Source organism: Carex rostrata, chromosome 11 (assembly GCF_964058835.1).
Source record: "Carex rostrata chromosome 11, lpCarRost1.2, whole genome shotgun sequence".
Lineage (NCBI taxonomy): Eukaryota > Viridiplantae > Streptophyta > Magnoliopsida > Poales > Cyperaceae > Carex > Carex rostrata.
In genome coordinates, this window is record NC_135928.1 from 9,457,047 (window position 1) to 9,477,715 (window position 20,669).

Consider the following 20,669-nt stretch of genomic DNA (forward strand, 5'->3'; position numbering starts at 1 on the left):
TTTTAAAATCATTAACAACAATATATTAATTTTAAAAAAATTTGACAATACTATAATATATTAATATCTACTTTCAAAACTAGGGTGGAAACAGAGCGGATAATGCTAATACCAAATTCGTATCCGCCCTTCAATAAGTGGATACGAATACGGATACGGATAGTAACGGATTTTAAAATTTAAAATCAAATCCGCTTTAAACGGATACGGATAATTTACGAATATGGATACGAAATGAATACGTGTCGGATGAATAAGTCATACAGACTTGGGAGCAAAAAAGTTTGAAATCAATTCGAAATAGAAGCCCAATTAAGGTAAGGTAAACAAAATCAAATGTAAGATAAATACATACACTAGCAATCATTAATAATGCCTATTGTTTGAAGAATTAACGCCTCTGATTTATCATTCTTTCGAAACAGTAAAAGAATAAAAAATTTGCTCTGGTCAAGAGAAGAAGTTAGTCCCACAACGAAAGTCAAATTCAATGTGAGGCATTTATATTCCAAACTTTACTGTTTTTTTCAACCCACGTGAAGAGATGCTGAGCTGATCATTTCAAGTTTCCATGCCACCGTATTTTTTGTCCGGATAGGACAGAAAATTGGATTTGAACCATTTTTTCGAAAGAAGATACGGTATTTTGATCTCGATGGCAGAAATTGGATTTGAACCATTTTTTCGAAAGAAGATACGGTATTTTGATCTCGATGGCAGAAATTGGATTTGAACCATTTTTTCGAAAGAAGATACGGTATTTTGATCTCGATGGCAGTGTTATTAGAACTGGACTGGACCGGTCGGTCGGACCGAAAAAAACCGGAACTAGTGACTTGTTCAGTTTGATTAATTTAAAGAATCGTTTGTGCATTTAAACCGGTCAAAACTGGTCTGACCGGCCAAGTTAAACTGAGAAATCGCTGAAATATTCGGAAAAAAAACCCGGTTCAAAACACATTCATTTTAATATTTTATTTAGAGCTAAATCACTATGGAAAAACGAAGGGGATCGAGCTTCATTGAAAATTATAAGGGGAAGAGGAGATTCTGACAGTGTGGACCCATTTATAAAAAATATATTTGATGTAGCTTTTATAAAAATATATGTTCTCCATATTAAAATGTGCTTGGAGAACAAATTTTATATTTTTTGGAATTTTTTTTACAATTTATTTAGAATTTTTGAAAATCACTACTTTTTAGAAATGTCTGAACGATAGAAAAACAATGATTTTCAAAAATTCTAAAATATAGCAAATAATTTAAAAAAAAAATGTAAAATTAGGTTTGCAAGCACATTTTAATGTGAATATCAAATTGAACAGTTTCAATCGGTTATTTAAAATTAAAACCAACAATTCATAATCCAATATATAAGAGGGTGTATACATTGTAATACACCATAGCCCAACTCTCTCCCTCTCTCTCTATATATATCCTTTTCAAGACTGATGGGCCTGAAATCCCTTGGATGTATTGCTTCAAGCTTATTGGGTAAATTTGATAAATATCTCGATCATTCAATGGTGAATGTGACAAGTTTTATTCTTTTATTAAAGTCAAATTAAGCCAGTTTCTGAAACTTGATATTGAGTCTTTGCTGTGAAAGATTTTGCCCCTACACCAATATGTGATGAATTGCTTGTATCACAACGCCCTAGATGGCATAAATGTCACGCAACAAGACGTCAGACATATCTAAAATATCTGTTAATTTTCTAACATTAATTAATTCACATCGATACAAAAAATATTTGAACCCAAATGTTTATAAGAAAAAATAAATGAGTGTATAGTACTATGCATATCACAGATGAGTCCGTATTACATATCAATATTTTCATTTTTGAAAATTCTAACAGTCGATTTGAACCATTCAACATGATTTCAATATGAATATATACTTGCGACCAAATTTTTCATTTTTTAGAATTTATTTACTAGTTTGTTAAGATAGATAGAAAATCACTGTTTTTGAATGATTCAGAATTTTTCAAATTAAGTGATTTTCTACCTATATCTCTTAAAAAATAGTAAAACAATTCTAAAAAAAATATAAAATTCGATCTGCAAGTACATATTCATATGGAAATCATGTTGAATGGTTTGGATCGACCGTTATAATTTTTGAAACGAAAATATTGATCCGTAGTACGGACCCATCCGTGCTATGCAAAGTACCATAGACTCACTCAAAAAAAAATATTTAGAAAGTTTATTGTCAAAGTCTTTTATCGTAGATTTTTTTATTATATTGATTATAATTCTGATTTTCAAGATAATCAAAAACCTTTTTGATAAGTGAGAAATATCTTTTTGAAATAAACTCTGATATGATAAATAATAATATTTCAAGTATTTTTATATTCCTAAAACTAATAAATAAGATTCATCTGTTTGGAAAAAAGAATGATTCTTTCTTTTAATGGGTCTTCTCCTTTTCTTTCTTTGACACTTTCTTTATTATCATTTTCATATGAAGTCATATACATATATGCTTGAAAAATTTAATCTCTAGAATTAATGGATATTTATATATTAAATTTAATATGAAAAAATATCAAAATCAAACGTTACTCTTTTTTATATTACTTTTGTTAAATCGGGCAGCTAGGATCAATTTTAATATTATTCTATTAAAAATAATGCATTGGGACAAAAATCTTTTGCTTTATATACAGCAAAGCTGCCGCAGAGGCAGAGCATGCTTCATGCACTTTATCCTTGTTTCTAAAAACCCAAGGCTCCAACATCATTAAGAGAAAAAACTGAGATGAAACACTTCCAATTAAATACTATCATGAAAAACAAGAAATACTCACCGACCATAAGCGTGATGGCAATGGTGATGCTCAACATCATGCTGATCATGCATCTCCAAACAGCTGAATCAGTTCAACCCGCGATTGCCCTACCAGGATGCCAAGACACCTGTGGTGACGTTCCAATACCTTACCCCTTCGGCATCAACCCCAACTGCTCCCTGGAAGGATTTGAGCTATACTGCAACAGAACATATGACCCACCAACTCCAACTTTATATGGTTCTGCAGTCCTCAACATCTCTCTCACCTTGGGACAAGCACGGGTGAACAATCACATATCTTCCCAGTGCTACAATCCCAATTACAACAATGTAAGCTATATTGACTATCAATGGAATCTGTCTGGCACGCCATTCCGATTTAATAATGACAAGAACAAGTTCACAGTCATTGGCTGTGATACACTAGCCTACATTCAATTTGGCAATGAAACTAATCTTAATTGGGGCGGGGGTGTCTTAGTCTGCTCAGATCAAGGCAGCATAATTAATGGGTCTTGTTCTGGAATTGGTTGTTGTCAAACAGCCATCCCCAAACAGACAAACTACTACCTGGTCCAGTTTGACACAAATTATAATAACTCTGGGGTGTATAACTTTAGCCGCTGTGGTTATGCTGTCCTCTTGGAGTATGATGGGTTTGTGTTCAGCTCTGATTATATCACCACCGACAAGCTATATAACCAATCAATGCCTGTTGTTTTCGATTGGGCTATAGGAAATGAGACATGTGAGATCGCAAATGGCAACAGGTCCTCGTATGCATGTATCAGCAATAACAGTGTCTGCATAGACTCTTCCAACGGCCCAGGTTACTTCTGCAATTGCTCTGCTGGTTATGATGGCAATCCTTACCTTAAAGGAGGTTGCCAAGGTCTCTCTCTCTCTCTTATCTCATTTATTGTGGTCCCATGTTGGTAAATTTACCAATGCTATTCATCCCAATAGTTGTAATTGTAGGGATATTTAACTTCGTCCATCTTAATTTGATCCAGATTCGAATAGAAATTGTCCAGATTATACCCTCAAAAAATATACTTGTACTTTATTTTGTTTTAGTAAATGTTGGAGGTCAATCCACCCAGGCAACTATTTAATTTCCAAAATAATTTCCTACCCAATTTCAAACATGCAACCTCTACATGGAGAGCACTGTCTTTGCCACTAAATCAAAGGCCTGTTCTTATACTCGTACTTTGGAATCAGTTCTTCCGGTTTAGACTTGATACATCTAATTGACATAGTAAAGCTGTACTATATATGAAGGGAATCAATAATTGCTGACAGCCTAATGTACAAACCAACCCATGTGGAGTGTATGTTGTATTTTCAAGAGCATTTCTATCATGATTATTAAATTTTCTGAACATATGGAAATTCATCATTACAAAAAAAACTCTTTGCAAATATCTATTGTAACAATTATCTTATTTCTATTTTGTACCATATTTGTAGATATTGATGAATGTGCCAATAAGAACCAGTGTTCCAAGAAGTGCCACAATTTACCTGGCACATATAGGTGCTCGTGCCCTCCAATTATGCGTCTGAAAAAAAATACTGCAGCCGGAGATTGTGAATTATATGTGCCGTTTCTAATTGGTACTTAAAATCAACTTTTCTTTAATATTATATAGTTTTTATTCCCATCCATACAATTTCTTATAAAAATTAATATAGATATAATAAAATTAAAATTATCTAAAATTACAACAAACATAAAATTATAGGAAGAATAATCAACACTTATACTTCAAACTAATACCCTGATCTACACTACTCTAGGAATTGGCGTTGGCATTTTGCTACTAGTATTCGTTGGGTTTTGCATTTATATGGCATTTGAAAGAAGAAAGCTTTCCAAAGTCAAAGAGAAGTACTTCCAACAACATGGTGGTTGGATTTTGTTAGAAGAGATTAAATCAAACCTAGGGTTCAGTTTTACAATTTTCTCCAAACAACAAGTAGAACAAGCAACAAACAATTTTGATAGTTCAAATATCATTGGTCAGGGAGGCCAGGGTACAGTATATAAAGGTACTCTCAAAGATCAATTGGTTGCCATTAAAAAATGTCAGATCATCGATGAGAGCAAGAAGAAAGAGTTTGGCAAAGAAATGCTTATTCTCTGTCAAATAAGCCATAAAAACATTGTAAAGCTTCTTGGTTGCTGCTTAGAGGTTGAAGTTCCGATGTTAGTGTATGAATTCATCTCATCTGGGACTTTATTTAACCATATCCACGATCAAAATCAACGATCTTCCGTTACTCTAGAAACCCGTCTAAGGATTGCCCATGAATCAGCAGAAGCACTTGCCTACTTGCACTACTCAGCATCTCCACCAATCTTCCACGGAGATGTAAAATCTTCGAATATTCTTTTAGATGAAAATTACATAGCAAAGATATCTGATTTTGGGGCTTCAATACTTGCTCCAACAGATGAATCCCAATTTGTCACACTTGTGCAAGGAACATGTGGCTACCTAGACCCAGAATACTTGCAGTCGTGCCAACTAACTGACAAGAGTGATGTGTACAGCTTTGGTGTGGTTCTTCTGGAACTTCTTACTAGTAAGCCAGTAATTGATTTTGATGCTTCAGAAGAAGAGAAATGTCTTTCATCGCGTTTCCTCTCTGCTATGAAAGAGAACACTATGCATGATCTTCTGGATGTTCAAATGAAAAGGGAAGATGATAGGGAGATCATCTGTAGGGTTGCTGAGCTGGCTAAGGACTGTCTACGTGTGAGTGGGGAAGATCGACCAACAATGAAAGAAGTAGCAGATGAGCTTGATAGAATCAGAAAACTCAGAAACCATCCTTGGGAAAATACCAATTATGAAGAGACAGAAAATTTGCTTGGTGAATCATCTATTCGTATGGAGATGGAAAATACTGGTAATTTCAGTATAGAGAGGAATGTTGTACAGAACATTGCACTTGGCCGTTAGCTTGATGAAGCCCAAATGGCTTGTGTGGTTTTTTTTACATTTCTTTTTGTGTGTTTTTTGGATTTCCTTTTATTTTTCCTTTTTTTCGGTCTTTTTGTGTGGCGTGGGTGCACGGTCTGTTGAGCAGTATTTGTTAAGTAGCAGTGTTCCAATTATTTTCGAACTGAATTATCTCATGTAAGGTTGTGCTAAGATTTCTTATAAAGACTAGTACTGTAATTAATTAATGAAGAGGGTTTGTTGCTTATGCTTCCTTTTGAGTAGTGTTATAAATTTACAATTGCTACATAGATATCTATTACTTTGATCGTGGAACGCAAGTTCTTTCCCTCTGTGAAATAATTTACATAGTATTTCACTTTGATATTCCTATCTAATTCAATCTTTTTTGTAAACATGCCATGTCCCTTTGATTCTTGCGTGAAAGTTAGAAGATCAATTATTTTAACTGCAGGATGATTTGTTTTCTGTTATTAAATAATCTTGCCAATCGGAGCAAGTCCAGAATTCCACCCGGAAGAAATTCCCCTTTGCTTGCCCATTTTTTTTTTTGTTTTACTTTATTTTTGAAGTCTTATCCAGTGAAGGTGTTGACGAACAATTTGAAGGTACACAAAGGCCCTTTTGTCTGTCCAATTTGATGAATCAGGTTCAGCTCCAAAGTTGTAGATTTATATTACTTTGACCTCATCAAATTAAGAAATTCATGCAAAGATTTTGGACAACGCTATTTACTGTAGAGTCAAATCCTCTAAATTGCGCATCTTTCCAGATTAATCTACAGATACTAAGGATTTTTTTTTTGAAGGTTAGTGGTTGATAGCCTACTAACGATTTGTATTAATAATAAAATATTTACAAGTTCCAGGGGGCACCCGGCTTACCCAAACTCAAAATGCTAAGGATTTTCTGCTGCTCAATATTCTGGAGGCAGTTGTGTACATAAGATGCAGAGAAAAATGGAAGTACCAGTGCTTATACAAAGTTTTGGTATAGAGACGAGCACCTACTATTACTATGAAAATAGATGACTGCATTGTTGTACATTAAAATTATAGATGCATAGTTTATAAGGAAAAAAGGCAAACATTTGCTCTGAGTGGCTACCTTAAGACCTAAAATTCTTTTAAAAACCATATGTGCTGGCCAACTAGATACATACCTTATCCAACATCTTTATCAATAGGCCAATACCATCACATCTTGTTCTTTTGCACTATTAAGGAAGCTGCTTCACTCAGTCATTAATAACAATCAAAACCTTCTCCATCACATTCTCATAATGAAAGACAGCCGCATCATCATCCAGGTATCTCATCCAGAACAAAAAAGAAAAGGTGGATATCAAATATCTCATATAATTGCAATCCATATAAATATTCAGTTCTCAAAAAAATAAGAAACTGCAGTGGCATCAATCTAGGTTGAACATTCTCAAACTCAGTAATACCTGGGCAAGTGTTGCAGAAATCCAATTATATTAATAGTATTATATAGAAAGATAACTTCATAACTTGCTTTAAATCAAAGTATGGATTATCAACATCTCCATCAAAAAGTTCTGAAACCCCATATTGATTAATGATTTTTCAGCAAAAACTCAGAATTGTTATTTTATTACAAGAAGAATGAAAAAAGAAATAAAAATGACAAGGGGCACTATTGAAGGGATACTTGCAACAAATCAGATTGCCAGCTCAGTTAGGTCATTTCTAATCGAATCAGGTCAGCAAGACAATAAACAAGCAGCAAATCACTCGTGTTTTTCATGTAGATATATAACAGAAACTGCCTTGAGTCAATTTATTCATTTTTTTTTTTGAAAAACTGATAGTGGCTATCAGCTAGAGTCAATTTATTCATTCAAGCCCAGACTAGAGTTTTGAGTCAATAGAGGGTGTTGGAAATTAGAGTCGGGTTGTGGATGGTATATAAGAGGAGTTTATATAACTTCTTTTATTTAATGGAGCAAAATTTACAAGGCCCTAATATATTTCTTACACTCACACCACTATTCTCTGATTCTCTAATTTACACATATACCACTAACCTATTTATACTTAGACCTATGTCGGTTATACAATTATTTAGATAATTCATTTTGTTTCTACCGACTTTGACTAATGTCGGTTTGGATCCTATATATATTCTAATATTTTATACAATTCTAGATATTTTTAGGGTGCCTATACAGTATACATCATAGTAGGAATTATCGGTCGATACCGATCCGTATCGCCGATACGGATCGGTATCGGCCTATCCCGATCCGATCCTGAACCGATCCTCATGTAGCAAATTATAAAGAAAAAATAAATTCTCCGATCTTGAGCCGATACCAATCCGATACCCCGATCCCATATTAGTATCGGCTGGGACCGATCCCAATCCCGATACCGATAATTCCTACTGTGGTATACACTACCGACATCAATTTATTTTCTTGAACAATCTAGAAATGTGTTTGGGCCTTGGGCCTTGGGTGTTGTTATCTTCAACAGAGGGGAAAGGAAAGTTAAGCAACAGTTGAAGGTTTCACACTGAATTAGAAATAAATAACTACACATACCAGAGGATTTGGGCTAGCAGTTTTTATTAAGGTCAATTTGTTGTTTCGTACAAATTCATTTTCAAAATATCACAGTAACTCCTAATTGGCTTTCATATAAAAGATGGAAATAAAAAAGGTAGGGAAATCAAATGTTTCTTTGAATAATGCTTCCACTTTATTCACTACAGCTTCAATCAGATAATTTTTCTTGCATATTGTAACTATTGAAGAATGTTCAGAAAATACGAAGGAACCAAAGGAGCCATTGTTGATAACTTTTTTCATCTCTCAAACATGCTTTCAAGGATGAAAGAGCTGCAAACACCATATCCAAGCCTGAATTCCCTCATCTAGAAATAACCAAATTTTTCGGAAATATTGTCATCCAGATACAGTATTTAATTTTCAAAAGGTTTTGAAGTTTCGAGTATCACAAATTATTTAAAGCATTATGTCGACGAGAACTCATAGTCATAGACACTAGGACAAGTGTTTCCTGAAACCACCAATCAAATACTGAAATATCTAACCAAGATTTAAATCTCACCTCTCTTATCAGACGAAATAATTCAATTCACTTATCTTTCAATATCTTGAAAAGTGAAAACTGATCCATATATACACAGGTGCCAGTTAAGTACATTCATATCAGTGTTTAAGTACTGCAAGACCTCTCAGTTGGATTCTTTATACTGATATATCTCGAACTATTTATCAACCAGAATGATGCTAGCAGTAGTTATCAAAAACAAAAACAAAAAAAAATGGAATACCATATTGAGATTGTGATCGGAGTGTAATGCAACCACAAGTACACTGGAAATGAAGAGATTATATCATTATGCAGACGCAAATTGCTTAAAAGTTAAAAGAAGCCCCAGTACCTAAAATTAACCACACCAATTCTGGTTGCCAGACTTTAGTTCGCCTTGATTTTCATTGCTCATTACTCATTACAAATAGACCAAGACGGCAAGGCTATTAAACACTCAACGAGGATATACGGGTTTTTTACCTCACTCTATAGATCAGAGGAAATGTCTTTCTTGACTCCATTAACGGTTTGCAAAATCATGGCCTAGGTATAGAATGTGAGAAAAGATATGGATGATGAGGTGCAAAAGTGAAGGGACTAGTACAGGAGGAAAGAAAGATGCTCACCATAAAAATTGGATCGGGCTTTGGGTAGGTAATTTTTCACAAGCGGGGGTAAGAACATGGCCATGAAAATATGGTAAATAAAGATGCTCACCATAAAAATTTGACGAATATAATTTTAAAATTTTTAGTTTTAAAGAATGAATTCAAACCGCTGAAATCAGTCGATCTACTTTACAAGTTACATGTGTACATAAATTTTTTTGAAAATTTCAAATTCATTTAGTACAAAATCAAGCGGTAAAAAAATTAAAGTTTCATAAGTTATTTTAATAAATTTATTTTTTCATCATTTTTTTCACAGCTTCACTTTGTACTAAATGAACTGGAAAATTATAAAATTTTACATCACATATCACTCATAAATTAGATTAGTTTCAACCATTTGAATTTATTATCTGAAGTCAATTTGATAGATTTTGAAGTTATCCTCAACAGCTCTTTTGATAAGCATAGTACGTGTACACTAGCTTTGCTCAAACATATGCATCTTGATATTTTTTTTAATTTTTTTTACTTGATCAATTCACACTCTTTTTCATTAGAGAATCATAGATAAAATTTTGAATTTCATGATAATAAAGTTAACATGTAGTCATGTAGACAAATAAAACAGTTAATAATACTTGTACATACTTTAAAAAGAAAGTAATCTCAAAGCTTACTTATTTCATATCGTGAAGATTAATATACAGGGCAATGCTATTTTGATAGCTGCAATTAGATTAGTGAGTGCAGAGAGAAAATTTACTCATCTATAGAATCTCTTAATAATTGTAGAAACTAAATAATAAAAAGTTATCAAATATTTAAAAGGAAACTATTAAATACTATTGTAAGAGAATTTAAAAATTAAAAAAAAAAGTTAATTCATTACTCTCTTTGTTTATAATTTACTTCTTGGCGGCATTAATTTCTTATTTGCTTTTGTTTACCAGAGATAATTTTAATCATTACTCAATCACAGTAACTTTTGATAATTTTTTTTTAATTAAGATATGAACTCCTTCAATCATGGGGGCGTGTTGAAGGGACTTGTTTGCTTGTGTTTACCAGATATACGGAGTCTTCCGTAATTAATTATTGATAGATTTTCTTCCGAGAAAGGTCAAGGTTGATAGGATGGCATCACAACTTGACAAATTGCAGTGAAAAGGATGTCTGCACATTTCTTATATGGTGTAGAATTATAGAAGAATAGTCACATATGTCAAAATCTGATACTCATAGTTTCTTCGCATACATTGAAGGTTCCAAATATTAATAATTATTTTAGAATATTAAATAGTTAAATGACTTAGTTTTCAATTTTTACTTAAAAAGATATATGCTCTTCAGTGAGTTATGTATTTAGAAGCCCCATCTGATTATTTGATAATTGAAAACTTTATAACTAGTGAGTTACATATTTAAGATTTAAAAAAGATTAAGTTACTTTTTTTATTTTTTTTATTTGACAATTAAATTTGTAGTTTTAGTTTATTTTTTGGGAAGAAAGAGAAATTGATAAATAAATTTATATATGTGAAAGTGAGTTTTATTGGTGGAGTAATTTATCTTGAAAAATAATTTAATTTACTCCTTATAATTTCATGTTATTCTTTTTATTTTACATTTTATTTTACAGCTTAAGTATGAAAATAAAAATTTACTCGACTCTTAGTCTACGCACAAAATAATTTTGCATCCCTCCTATATGTTTTAAAATAGGGTAACAAAAAAAAGAATCGGTATTTACACACATTAGGAACGAACCTAGAGGCGATACTGATCCAGGCGATACAAATAATTCAACTAATATGTATCGGTTAAGCAGCCGATACTAAAAATTTGAATCAAGATCGGTTCTTTAATAACCGATACAAATACTAACATCTGGATCGGTTTTTTACAATTAGCCGATACTAATGAGGACTATGTAGATCGGGTTATGAAAATAACCGATATTAATGAAAATGTCTAACACAATAATTTCTCAGTAGGCGTACCTCTTAGGAAGATTGGTAATTCAAAGATTCTAACTTTAACAGGATAGCTGGCCTGACCTCAAAGAGAATATGAGCTGAAAAGAAAAGTAAATCAACAAAAGAGGAACAACAATAATAAATACAAATACAAGTAACGATTAAAAAAAACAGAGAATTATATACAGCGCACGCGCACACACACACACATACAAAGCGCACGAAAATGTGCACTTTGGTGCCGAATTAATTGTTACTGACGCATATCAGAAAATTTTCTGCAGTATAGACAACAATTGCCTAACCGAACCAATAAACTATAATGATCTAGCTATGCCTTTTTTCTATGTAACATAATTTATCTTTTACATCAAGTTCAAGGGTCATAAACCTATTGAGATGATTATTTTCATTTTGTTATTTTTATGCATCCCCATATCATAACTCATTTGGTATTTAGATTACCTAATGTCTGATCGTCAACCTCTAACTGAACTTGTTTAACACACCAAAAAACCATCATGTTTGTTTAAGACCATGATTAAATCATACACCTATTCATTTTATTTTTCTATCTTTATTCTTCTCCATTTTGAACAAATAACAGCCGACTTTCTTGACTGTTGTATTATCAAGCAGTCCTTGGAGTATTCCCGGCACAAATGTAAGAAACACAATAAAATATATATATATATATATATATAGATATATATATATATATATATATATAGATAGAGTTAGGCTGGGGTGCTATGGATAGCATAGTGGCCTCCCGTGCTACAGCTCAATATTCTAGTTTTCAAAATCCAAACGGTCAATCCGAACCGTTCATCTTATTCTCCATATTAATATCTGCTTGGAGACCAAATTTTATAATTTCTGAATTATTTTACTATTTATTAAGCGACTTTGAAAATCGCTAATCCAACGGTTTTACTGTTTTGTGCAGCCACCGTTGGATCAACAATTTTGTAAAATACTTAATAAATAGTAAACAAATTCAGAAAAATGTAAAATTTGGTCTCCAAGCAGATATTAATATGGAGAATAAGATGAACGGTTCGGATTGACCGTTTGGATTTTGAAAACTCGAATATTGAGCCGTAGCATAGAGGCCTCTATGCAATCCATAGCACCCCAGCCTAACTCTATATAGATATATAGATATATAGATATATATATATATATATAGAGGTAGGCTAATATACAATCGATTGTTCCTGAGGTCCTGTACAACCAAGTCATTTTTCGATTTTTAAAGTTCAAATAATCGATCCAAACCGTTCATCTTGTTCTCCATATTAATATGTGCTTGGAGACCAAATTTTACATTTTTCTGAATTTTTTTACTATTTATTAAGCCACTTTGAAAATCGCTGATCCAATGGTGGCTTCTGATTTTACTATTTTGTTAAGCCACCGTTGGATCAGCAGTTTTCAAAGTGGCTTAATATATAGTAAAAAAATTCATAAAAATGTAAAATTTTGTCTCCAAGCACATATTAATATGGAGAACAAGATGAACGGTTTGGATCGATCATTTGGACTTTAAAAATCGTAAAATGACTTGGTTGTACGGGACCTCAGGAACAATCGATTGTATATTAGCCTACCTCTATATATATATAGATATATATATATATATATATATATATATATATATATATATATATATATATATATATATATATCTATATATCTATATATATATATACAGAGATAGACTAATGTGCTTTCGGTAGCATGTGGGTCGAAATATACACAGTTCAAATTCAAAAAGTCGATCTGAACCATTCATCTTGTTCTCCATATTAATATGTACTTGGAGTCCAAATTTTACATTTTTCTGAATTTTTTTACTATTTATTAAGCCACTTGGAAAATTGCTGATCCAACGGTGGCTTAACAAAACAGTAAAACCGTTGGATTAGTGATTTTCAAAGTGGCTTAATAAATAATAAAAAAATTTAGAAAAATGTAAAATTTGGTCTCCAAGCACATATTAATATGGAGAACAAGATGAACGGTTCAGATCGACTTTTTGAATTTTGAAATTTTAAATTTGGACCGTGTGTATTTCAGTCCATATGCTACCAAAAACATATTAGCCTATTTATATATATGTGTGTGTGTGTGTGTGTGTGTGTGTTCAGAAAAGAGTATATCTATACCTGCATGTCTTTGTCATTGTCTGAAAGCTCCTGTAACTGACAATTGGGCGTTGGATACCATCGGCCAAAACGTTTTTATTCCGGTCATACTATTGGCCATCTGCGTGATTCGAACCGAATACATCACGTTTGTCAACTAAGCAACATACCACTACACTAATCTATCTTTCGTGTTAAAATACATAACTTTATTTAAATATAAGTGTTGAAATATTTGTATTATATTTTATTAATCGATTAATTGATTGTAATCGTTTGTCTAAACATAAATTGTTGACAAATTATATTTTTATCATTTTTTTTTCTATTTTTTTAGTATAAAACAAGATTTTTCCAAAAAAAGTCCGAGTTTCCGATCCAATTCATCCGATTCCGACCAATTCACCCGATTCCGATTTTACATTCTATGTAATTTACTTCTTGGCGGCATTAATTTCTTATTTTCTTTTGTTTACCAGAGATAATTTTAATTCATTACTCAATCAAAGTAACTCTTGATAATTTATTTTTAAGATATGAACTCTTACAATCATGGGAGCGTGTTGAAGGGACTTGTTTGCTTGTGTTTACCAGAGATACAGAGTCTTCCGTAATCAATCATCACAACTTGACAAATTGCAGCAACAAGGATGTCGGCACATTTCCTATATGGTGTAGAAATTATAGAAGAATAGCCACCAAAGTCAAAATCTGATACTCATAGTTTCTTTGCATGCACTGTAGGTTCCAAAATCTTTATAATTATTTTTAAATATTAAATAGTTAAATGACTTAATTTTAAATTTTTACTTAAAATGATATATATTCTTCAGTGAGTTATGTATTTAGAAGTCCCGGCCATCTGATTATTTGATAATTAAAAACTTTATATCTAGTGAGTTACATATTTAAGATTTAAAAAAGATTAAGTTACTTATTTTATCTTCTTCTTTTTTATACTTTTTTATTTGACAATTAAATTTATAATTTTAATTAATTTTTCATGAAGAAAGAGAAATCATTAAATAAATTTATATATGTGAAAGTGAGTTTTATAATTGGAGTAATATAGAGTGAGTTAATTTGTCTAAAAAAATAATTTAATTTATTTATTCTCTTATAATTTCATCTTACTCTTTTTATTTTACAGTTTAAGTATGAAATGAAAGTTTACTCTACTTTTACAATCTATACACAAAATAATTATGCGTCTCTCCTATATTATGAAATATACCCATTATTTTCTTAACATATATATAATTCTCAATTTTGAAATTATTAAAGGAAAAAATCGACCGTGGCAGTAGAGTCAGTTTGTAACATATTTTACCTTGCAGCCTTTCAAATCTATCTCAACTTGCCCTTGCAAAATTTCATCTACAAAATTCCCTTCTTATGAATTTGATCAACTAAATTCATTGAAGGCAACACCTTATCTCTAAAGACCTTCTCATTCCTTTGCTTCCACACAAACCACATGGTTATGCTAAACCATACAATCCAACCTCTTTCATTTTGAATTCCAGCTGCCATAAATGAACGCTTAGACCATGACCAAGTCTGCTCAATAGAATCTTCTAACACCATTAGTCTATATCCCAAGCGACTAGACAATCGGTTCCAAACAGACCTTGCATAAGCACACTCAAAAAGTAAGTGGTTAGCAATTTCACAAGCTATCTTACGGTTTTCATTGATTAAAAAAGTTATTTACAAGACCCATAATTGGGCCATTTAGGTAATATTTACATTGTAGCTCTAAATACTAAAAGAAAAAGAAAAAATCTCTTCTATTTAGGCTCCATCAGCAACACTGAATCCACTGGTTTATTTCTCCCTCGGTTGTCTTTGTCAAGACTGCAATTGTTCTTGGTCTCTGTGTGAATATTCTCTTGTTTCGCTCACGCCAGATGGCCCACAGTGATGCTGCCCATGTTAATATATTAAATTTATTGTGCACTCTTTTGTATATTACTTTGCTTAATCGAGCAGCTAGGATCAATTTTAATATTTATATATTTTTATTAAGAATGGTGTATTGGGACAAAAATCTTTTGCTTTATATACAGCAGAGCATGCTTCATATATTCCATCCTTGTATCTAAACCCCCAAGGCTCCAACATCATTAAAAGAAAAAACTGAGATGAAAAACTTCCAGTTAGGTACTATCATGAAAAACAAAAAATACTCACCGACCGTAAGCGTGATGGCAATGGTGATGCTCAACATCATGCTGATCGTGCAGTTCCAAACAGCTGAATCAGTTCAACCCGCAGTTGCCCTAACAGGATGCCAAGACACCTGTGGTGATGTTCCAATACCTTACCCCTTTGGCATCGGCCCCAACTGCTCCCTGGGAGGATTTGAGGTATACTGCAACAGAACTCCAATTTTACATGGTGTTGCAGTCCACAACATCTCTCTCTCCTTGGGACAAGCACGGGTGAACAATCCCATATCTTCCCAGTGCTACAATCCCAATTACAACAATGTAAGCTATATTGACTATTATTGGAATCTGTCTGGCTCGCCATTCCGATTTAATAATGACAAGAACAAGATCACAGTCATTGGCTGTGATACACTAGCCTACGTTCTATTGGGCAATGAAACTAATCTTAATTGGGGCGGGGGTTTCTCAGTCTGCTCTGGTCTAAGCAGCATAATTAACGGATCTTGTTCTGGCATTGGTTGCTGTCAAACAGCCATTCCCAAACATACAAACTACTATAATGTCAGTTTTGTTAAAACTTTTAATAACTCCAAGGTGTATAACTATAGCCGCTGTGGTTATGCTGTCCTCATGGAGTATGATGGGTTTGTGTTCAGCTCTGATTATATCACCACCGACAAGCTATATAACCAATCAATGCCTGTTGTTTTCGATTGGGCTATAGGAAATGAGACATGTGAGATCGCAAAAGGCAACAGGTCCTCGTATGCATGTATCAGCGATAACAGTGTCTGCATAGACTCTTCCAACGGCCCAGGTTACTTCTGCAATTGCTCTACTGGTTATATAGGCAATCCTTACCTTGCAGGAGGTTGCCGAGGTCTCTCTCTCTCTCTCTCCATTTATTGGTTTTCCATGTTGGTAAATTTTCAATGATATTCATCGCATTAGTTGTAATTTTGTAGGGAGATTCAATTTCAGACCATTAAATTTGGTCCAGCTTCGGATTTAATTTCTAGGGATGCTCCAGATTAAATGCTAAAAAATTATACTCGTACTTTAGAATCTGTTCTCCCCAAATTAGATTTGATAGATCTAATTTACTATAATCAACTATTCTTACTTATCTGCACTCTTAATCTCTCTATTATCTCATTTCCTATCTCTTTCCACGACTGGATCCACTTTCATCAAATACCTGATGCACTCTAACGACTGGATGTGCTCACCGCCGCACTCCGATCGAGATGGAGGTAGAGAGTCTACACTACAAACTCCGATACTAAGCTTTCATCTCTGCTCGGTTCGACTGATCGATATGGGAAAGTATCCGCGAGGGGGGGGCGGGGGGCGGGGGGGGGGGGGGGGGGGGGGGGGGGGGGGGGGGCGGTGGGCAGGGAACGGCTGATCGATATGGGAAAGTATCCGCGAGGGTAAAAAGTGACAATCTGTGTGGGTATATTGACATAAAGCTACTTTTTTTATTAGCGACAGTAGTATCTGCGAGGGTATATCAACAGTATCGGTCGCGGATACTGTCCCATTCTTGTAGTCTGTAGAGGGTTTGGGGTTTTTTTTTTTTTCCTTCTGAAGACGTTGCTGCTAGCCTGATACAGACGAACACATGTAGAGTATATATAGTATTTTCAAGAGCATTTTAATCATGATTTGTTATATTTTTCTGAGCATTAATTATTACCTCGTCCATCATTAGAAAACAAACTCTGCATCTATATACTGTAACAATTATCTTATGTCTATTTCGTATCATATATTTTGTAGATATTGATGAATGTGCCAATAACCCGTGTTCCAAGAAGTGCCACAATTTGCCCGGCACATACAGATGCTCTTGCCCTCCGATCATGCGTCTGAAAAAAAATTCTGCAGCCGGAGATTGTGAATTATACATGCCATTTCTAATTGGTACTTAAATCAACTTTGTGTTTAATATAATATAATTTTATTATTGACATCCATTCCCTTTCTTAAAGAAATTAATAATAAAATTAAAATTGTCGAAAATTACAATAAAAGTAAGATTATAGGAATAATTAAAGTGTGGCTACTTGTCTGAAGAATCAGAAATTTTGAAACGATAACTACCTGATTTCATAGACCAAAATGAATAATTAGCAATTATGCTTCAAACTAATTAGACACGGATCTACAATATTGTAGGAATTGGTGCCGGCACATTGCTACTAGTAATTCTTGGGTTTTGCATGTATGTGGCATTTGAAAGAAGAAAACTTTCTAAAGTCAAGGAGAAGTATTTCCAACAACATGGTGGTTGGATTTTGTTAGAGGAGATTAAATCAAACCTGGGGTTCAGTTTTACAATTTTCTCCAAACAACAACTAGAACAAGCAACAAACAATTTTGAGAGTTCAAATATCATTGGTCAGGGAGGCCAAGGTACAGTATATAAAGGTACTGTCAAAGATCAATTGGTTGCCATTAAAAAATGTAAGATCATCAATGAAAGCAAGAAGAAAGAGTTTGGCAAAGAAATGCTTATTCTGTCTCAAATTAACCACAAGAATATTGTTAAACTTCTTGGATGCTGCCTAGAGGTTGAAGTTCCAATGTTAGTGTATGAATTCATCTCATGTGGGACTTTATTTCACCATATTCATGATCAAAAACATAGATCATCCGTCACCCTGGAAACCCGTTTAAGGATTGCCCATGAATCAGCAGAAGCAATTGCTTACTTGCACTACTCAGCATCTCCACCAATCTTCCACGGAGACATCAAGTCTTCGAATATACTTTTAGATGAAAATTACATTGCCAAGGTATCTGATTTTGGGGCATCAATACTAGCTCCAACCGATGAATCTCAATTCGTCACGCTTGTGCAAGGAACATGTGGCTACCTAGACCCAGAATACTTGCAGTCATGCCAACTAACTGACAAGAGTGATGTGTATAGCTTTGGTGTGGTTCTTCTGGAACTTCTTACCAGTAAGCCAGTAATTGATTTTGAAGCTTCAGAGGAAGGAAAAAATCTTTCATCGCGTTTCCTCTCTGCAATGAAAGAGAACAAAGTGGGTGACCTTCTAGATGTTCAAATAAAAAGGGAGGAAGATGAAGAGATCATCTATAGGGTTGCTGAGCTGGCTAAGGACTGTCTAAATGTGAAGGGGGGAGATCGACCAACAATGAAAGAAGTAGCAGAGGAGCTTGATAGAATCAGAAAACTCAAAAACCATCCTTGGGAAAATACCAATTATGAAGAGACAGAAAATTTGCTTGGTGAATCATCCATTCGTATGGAGATGGAAAATACTGGTAATTTCAGTATAGAGAGGAATGTAGTAGAAAGCATTGCACTTGGCCGTTAGCTTGATGCAGCCCAAATGGATTGTGAGGTTTTAACCTTTCTTTTCTCTTGTGTATTATATATGGATTTGCTTTTATTTTCCCCTTTTTTTCGTGGTGCGGGAGGTTATTCAGCAGTATTAGTTAAGTAGCAATGTTCCAATTATTTTCCCAGATGAATTGTCTCATGTGTACTATAAAGGTTGAGAAGCTTCTCTACAAATACTAGTACTGTTAATAATGAATATTCTCTGTTGCTTATGCTTACTTTTGAGTAGTGTTATATAATTGCTATATAGATATCTCTTATCAGACAAAATAATTCAGTTCATTTATCTTTTAATATGCTGAAAACTAATCCATAAATACTCAAGGAGCCAGTTATGTACATTCATATCAGTGTTTATTTTCAAGTACTACAAGATTCTTCAGTTGGATTCTTCATATTGATATATACACAACAACTATTTATTAACCAGAATGATACTAACAGAATGATGCTAACAGTATAGTAATTATCAAAAACGAAAAAAAAAACATTGGAATACCAGAATGAGATCCTACGATCAGAGTGTAATGCAAAACCATGTACACTGGAAACCGACAGACTAAAAGAAGTCCCAAGTACCTGGGGTTAATCGCGCCAAGATATACGGTCTTCTGACTGAATTCGATCCCCTCAGGTTACCTGACTAAATAGAATTGAATCGGACGGTCCGAAAATAGATTGGCACGCATCTCAAAGCAGAAATAATCCTGCCTCGTCTGTCATCCCGAATCCCGACCGTCTGAGAGTAAATCTGAGTCGTCCGTTTCAATTGTATTGAGTCAGGTACCTGGGAGGATACGGATCCCTTCTGACTTTGTGTCGAGAAACATGGATGGGGAACCGCAAAAGGGAAGGAAAGAATCAAATGGGCTGGACTTTGGGTTAGTAATTAACTTCTCGTAAATGGGCCGGGCCTGATATAAGAACACGGCTATAAAATTTTGTAAGGTGAGAGATGAGTAGAGGACCTGAACTTGGAGTTGACATGGACGAAAGGCGCGAATTCACATCACACACTTCCCGCGCCAACATGAAGATTTTGATGAAACAATGATTGTTAGATATTTCATCGAATGCAGCCACAATTGGAGATTTTGTGAGCACATATGTAGACTGGCCGGAGGTAGCCACATATAATTGTAGTTAATTAGATGCGATTATGGATAGGAGATAAATAAATATAATGTAAAAACTAATTTTTAGAAAAAATATGAAGCGGATTTCAGAATTTTGGTTGAAATTTAAATAAATTATGGCTCACACACATTTTATTTTTAGAAAAAAAAAATAGAAGTGGAGTTACTTATTTATTAAAATAAAGTCAAGTGGTTAAAAAAATATAAATATCCTCTCGCGGTTAAAAAATGATAAAAAATAAATGCATAAAGTTGTAAAAAAATTATTTTTATACCGCTTGACTTTATACTAAATGAATTTTAAAATTTTGCATGTACACGCATCACTCGTGAAGTAGATGAATTTCACTAGTTTAAATTCATCGTTTGAAGCCAAATT

The 20,669-nt window shown here is 33.6% G+C and overlaps 2 protein-coding genes and 1 pseudogene across 4 annotated transcripts in view; all 3 read left to right on the forward strand.

The window, feature by feature from the left end:
• LOC144561713 (wall-associated receptor kinase 2-like) overlaps window positions 1-20,669 on the forward strand; it is an 85,663-nt pseudogene that overhangs the window by 17,299 nt on the left and 47,695 nt on the right. The window lies entirely within an intron of this gene.
• On the forward strand, window positions 2,742-5,999 carry LOC144561709 (wall-associated receptor kinase 5-like). Its single transcript, XM_078310774.1, has 3 exons — window positions 2,742-3,701; window positions 4,283-4,429; window positions 4,613-5,999. Exons 1-3 carry the CDS (start codon window positions 2,777-2,779, stop codon window positions 5,779-5,781), a joined length of 2,241 nt encoding a protein of 746 aa, XP_078166900.1. The 5' UTR covers window positions 2,742-2,776; the 3' UTR covers window positions 5,782-5,999.
• Window positions 15,333-19,366, forward strand: LOC144561711 (wall-associated receptor kinase 3-like). Of its 2 annotated transcripts, XM_078310778.1 has the most exons (4): window positions 15,965-16,096; window positions 16,387-16,658; window positions 17,561-17,704; window positions 17,960-19,366. In XM_078310778.1, exons 2-4 carry the CDS (start codon window positions 16,409-16,411, stop codon window positions 19,126-19,128), a joined length of 1,563 nt encoding a protein of 520 aa, XP_078166904.1. In that variant the 5' UTR covers window positions 15,965-16,096; window positions 16,387-16,408; the 3' UTR covers window positions 19,129-19,366. The 2 variants fall into 2 exon arrangements, with proteins under 2 accessions (XP_078166903.1, XP_078166904.1); XM_078310777.1 differs by having other exon boundaries at window positions 15,333-16,658.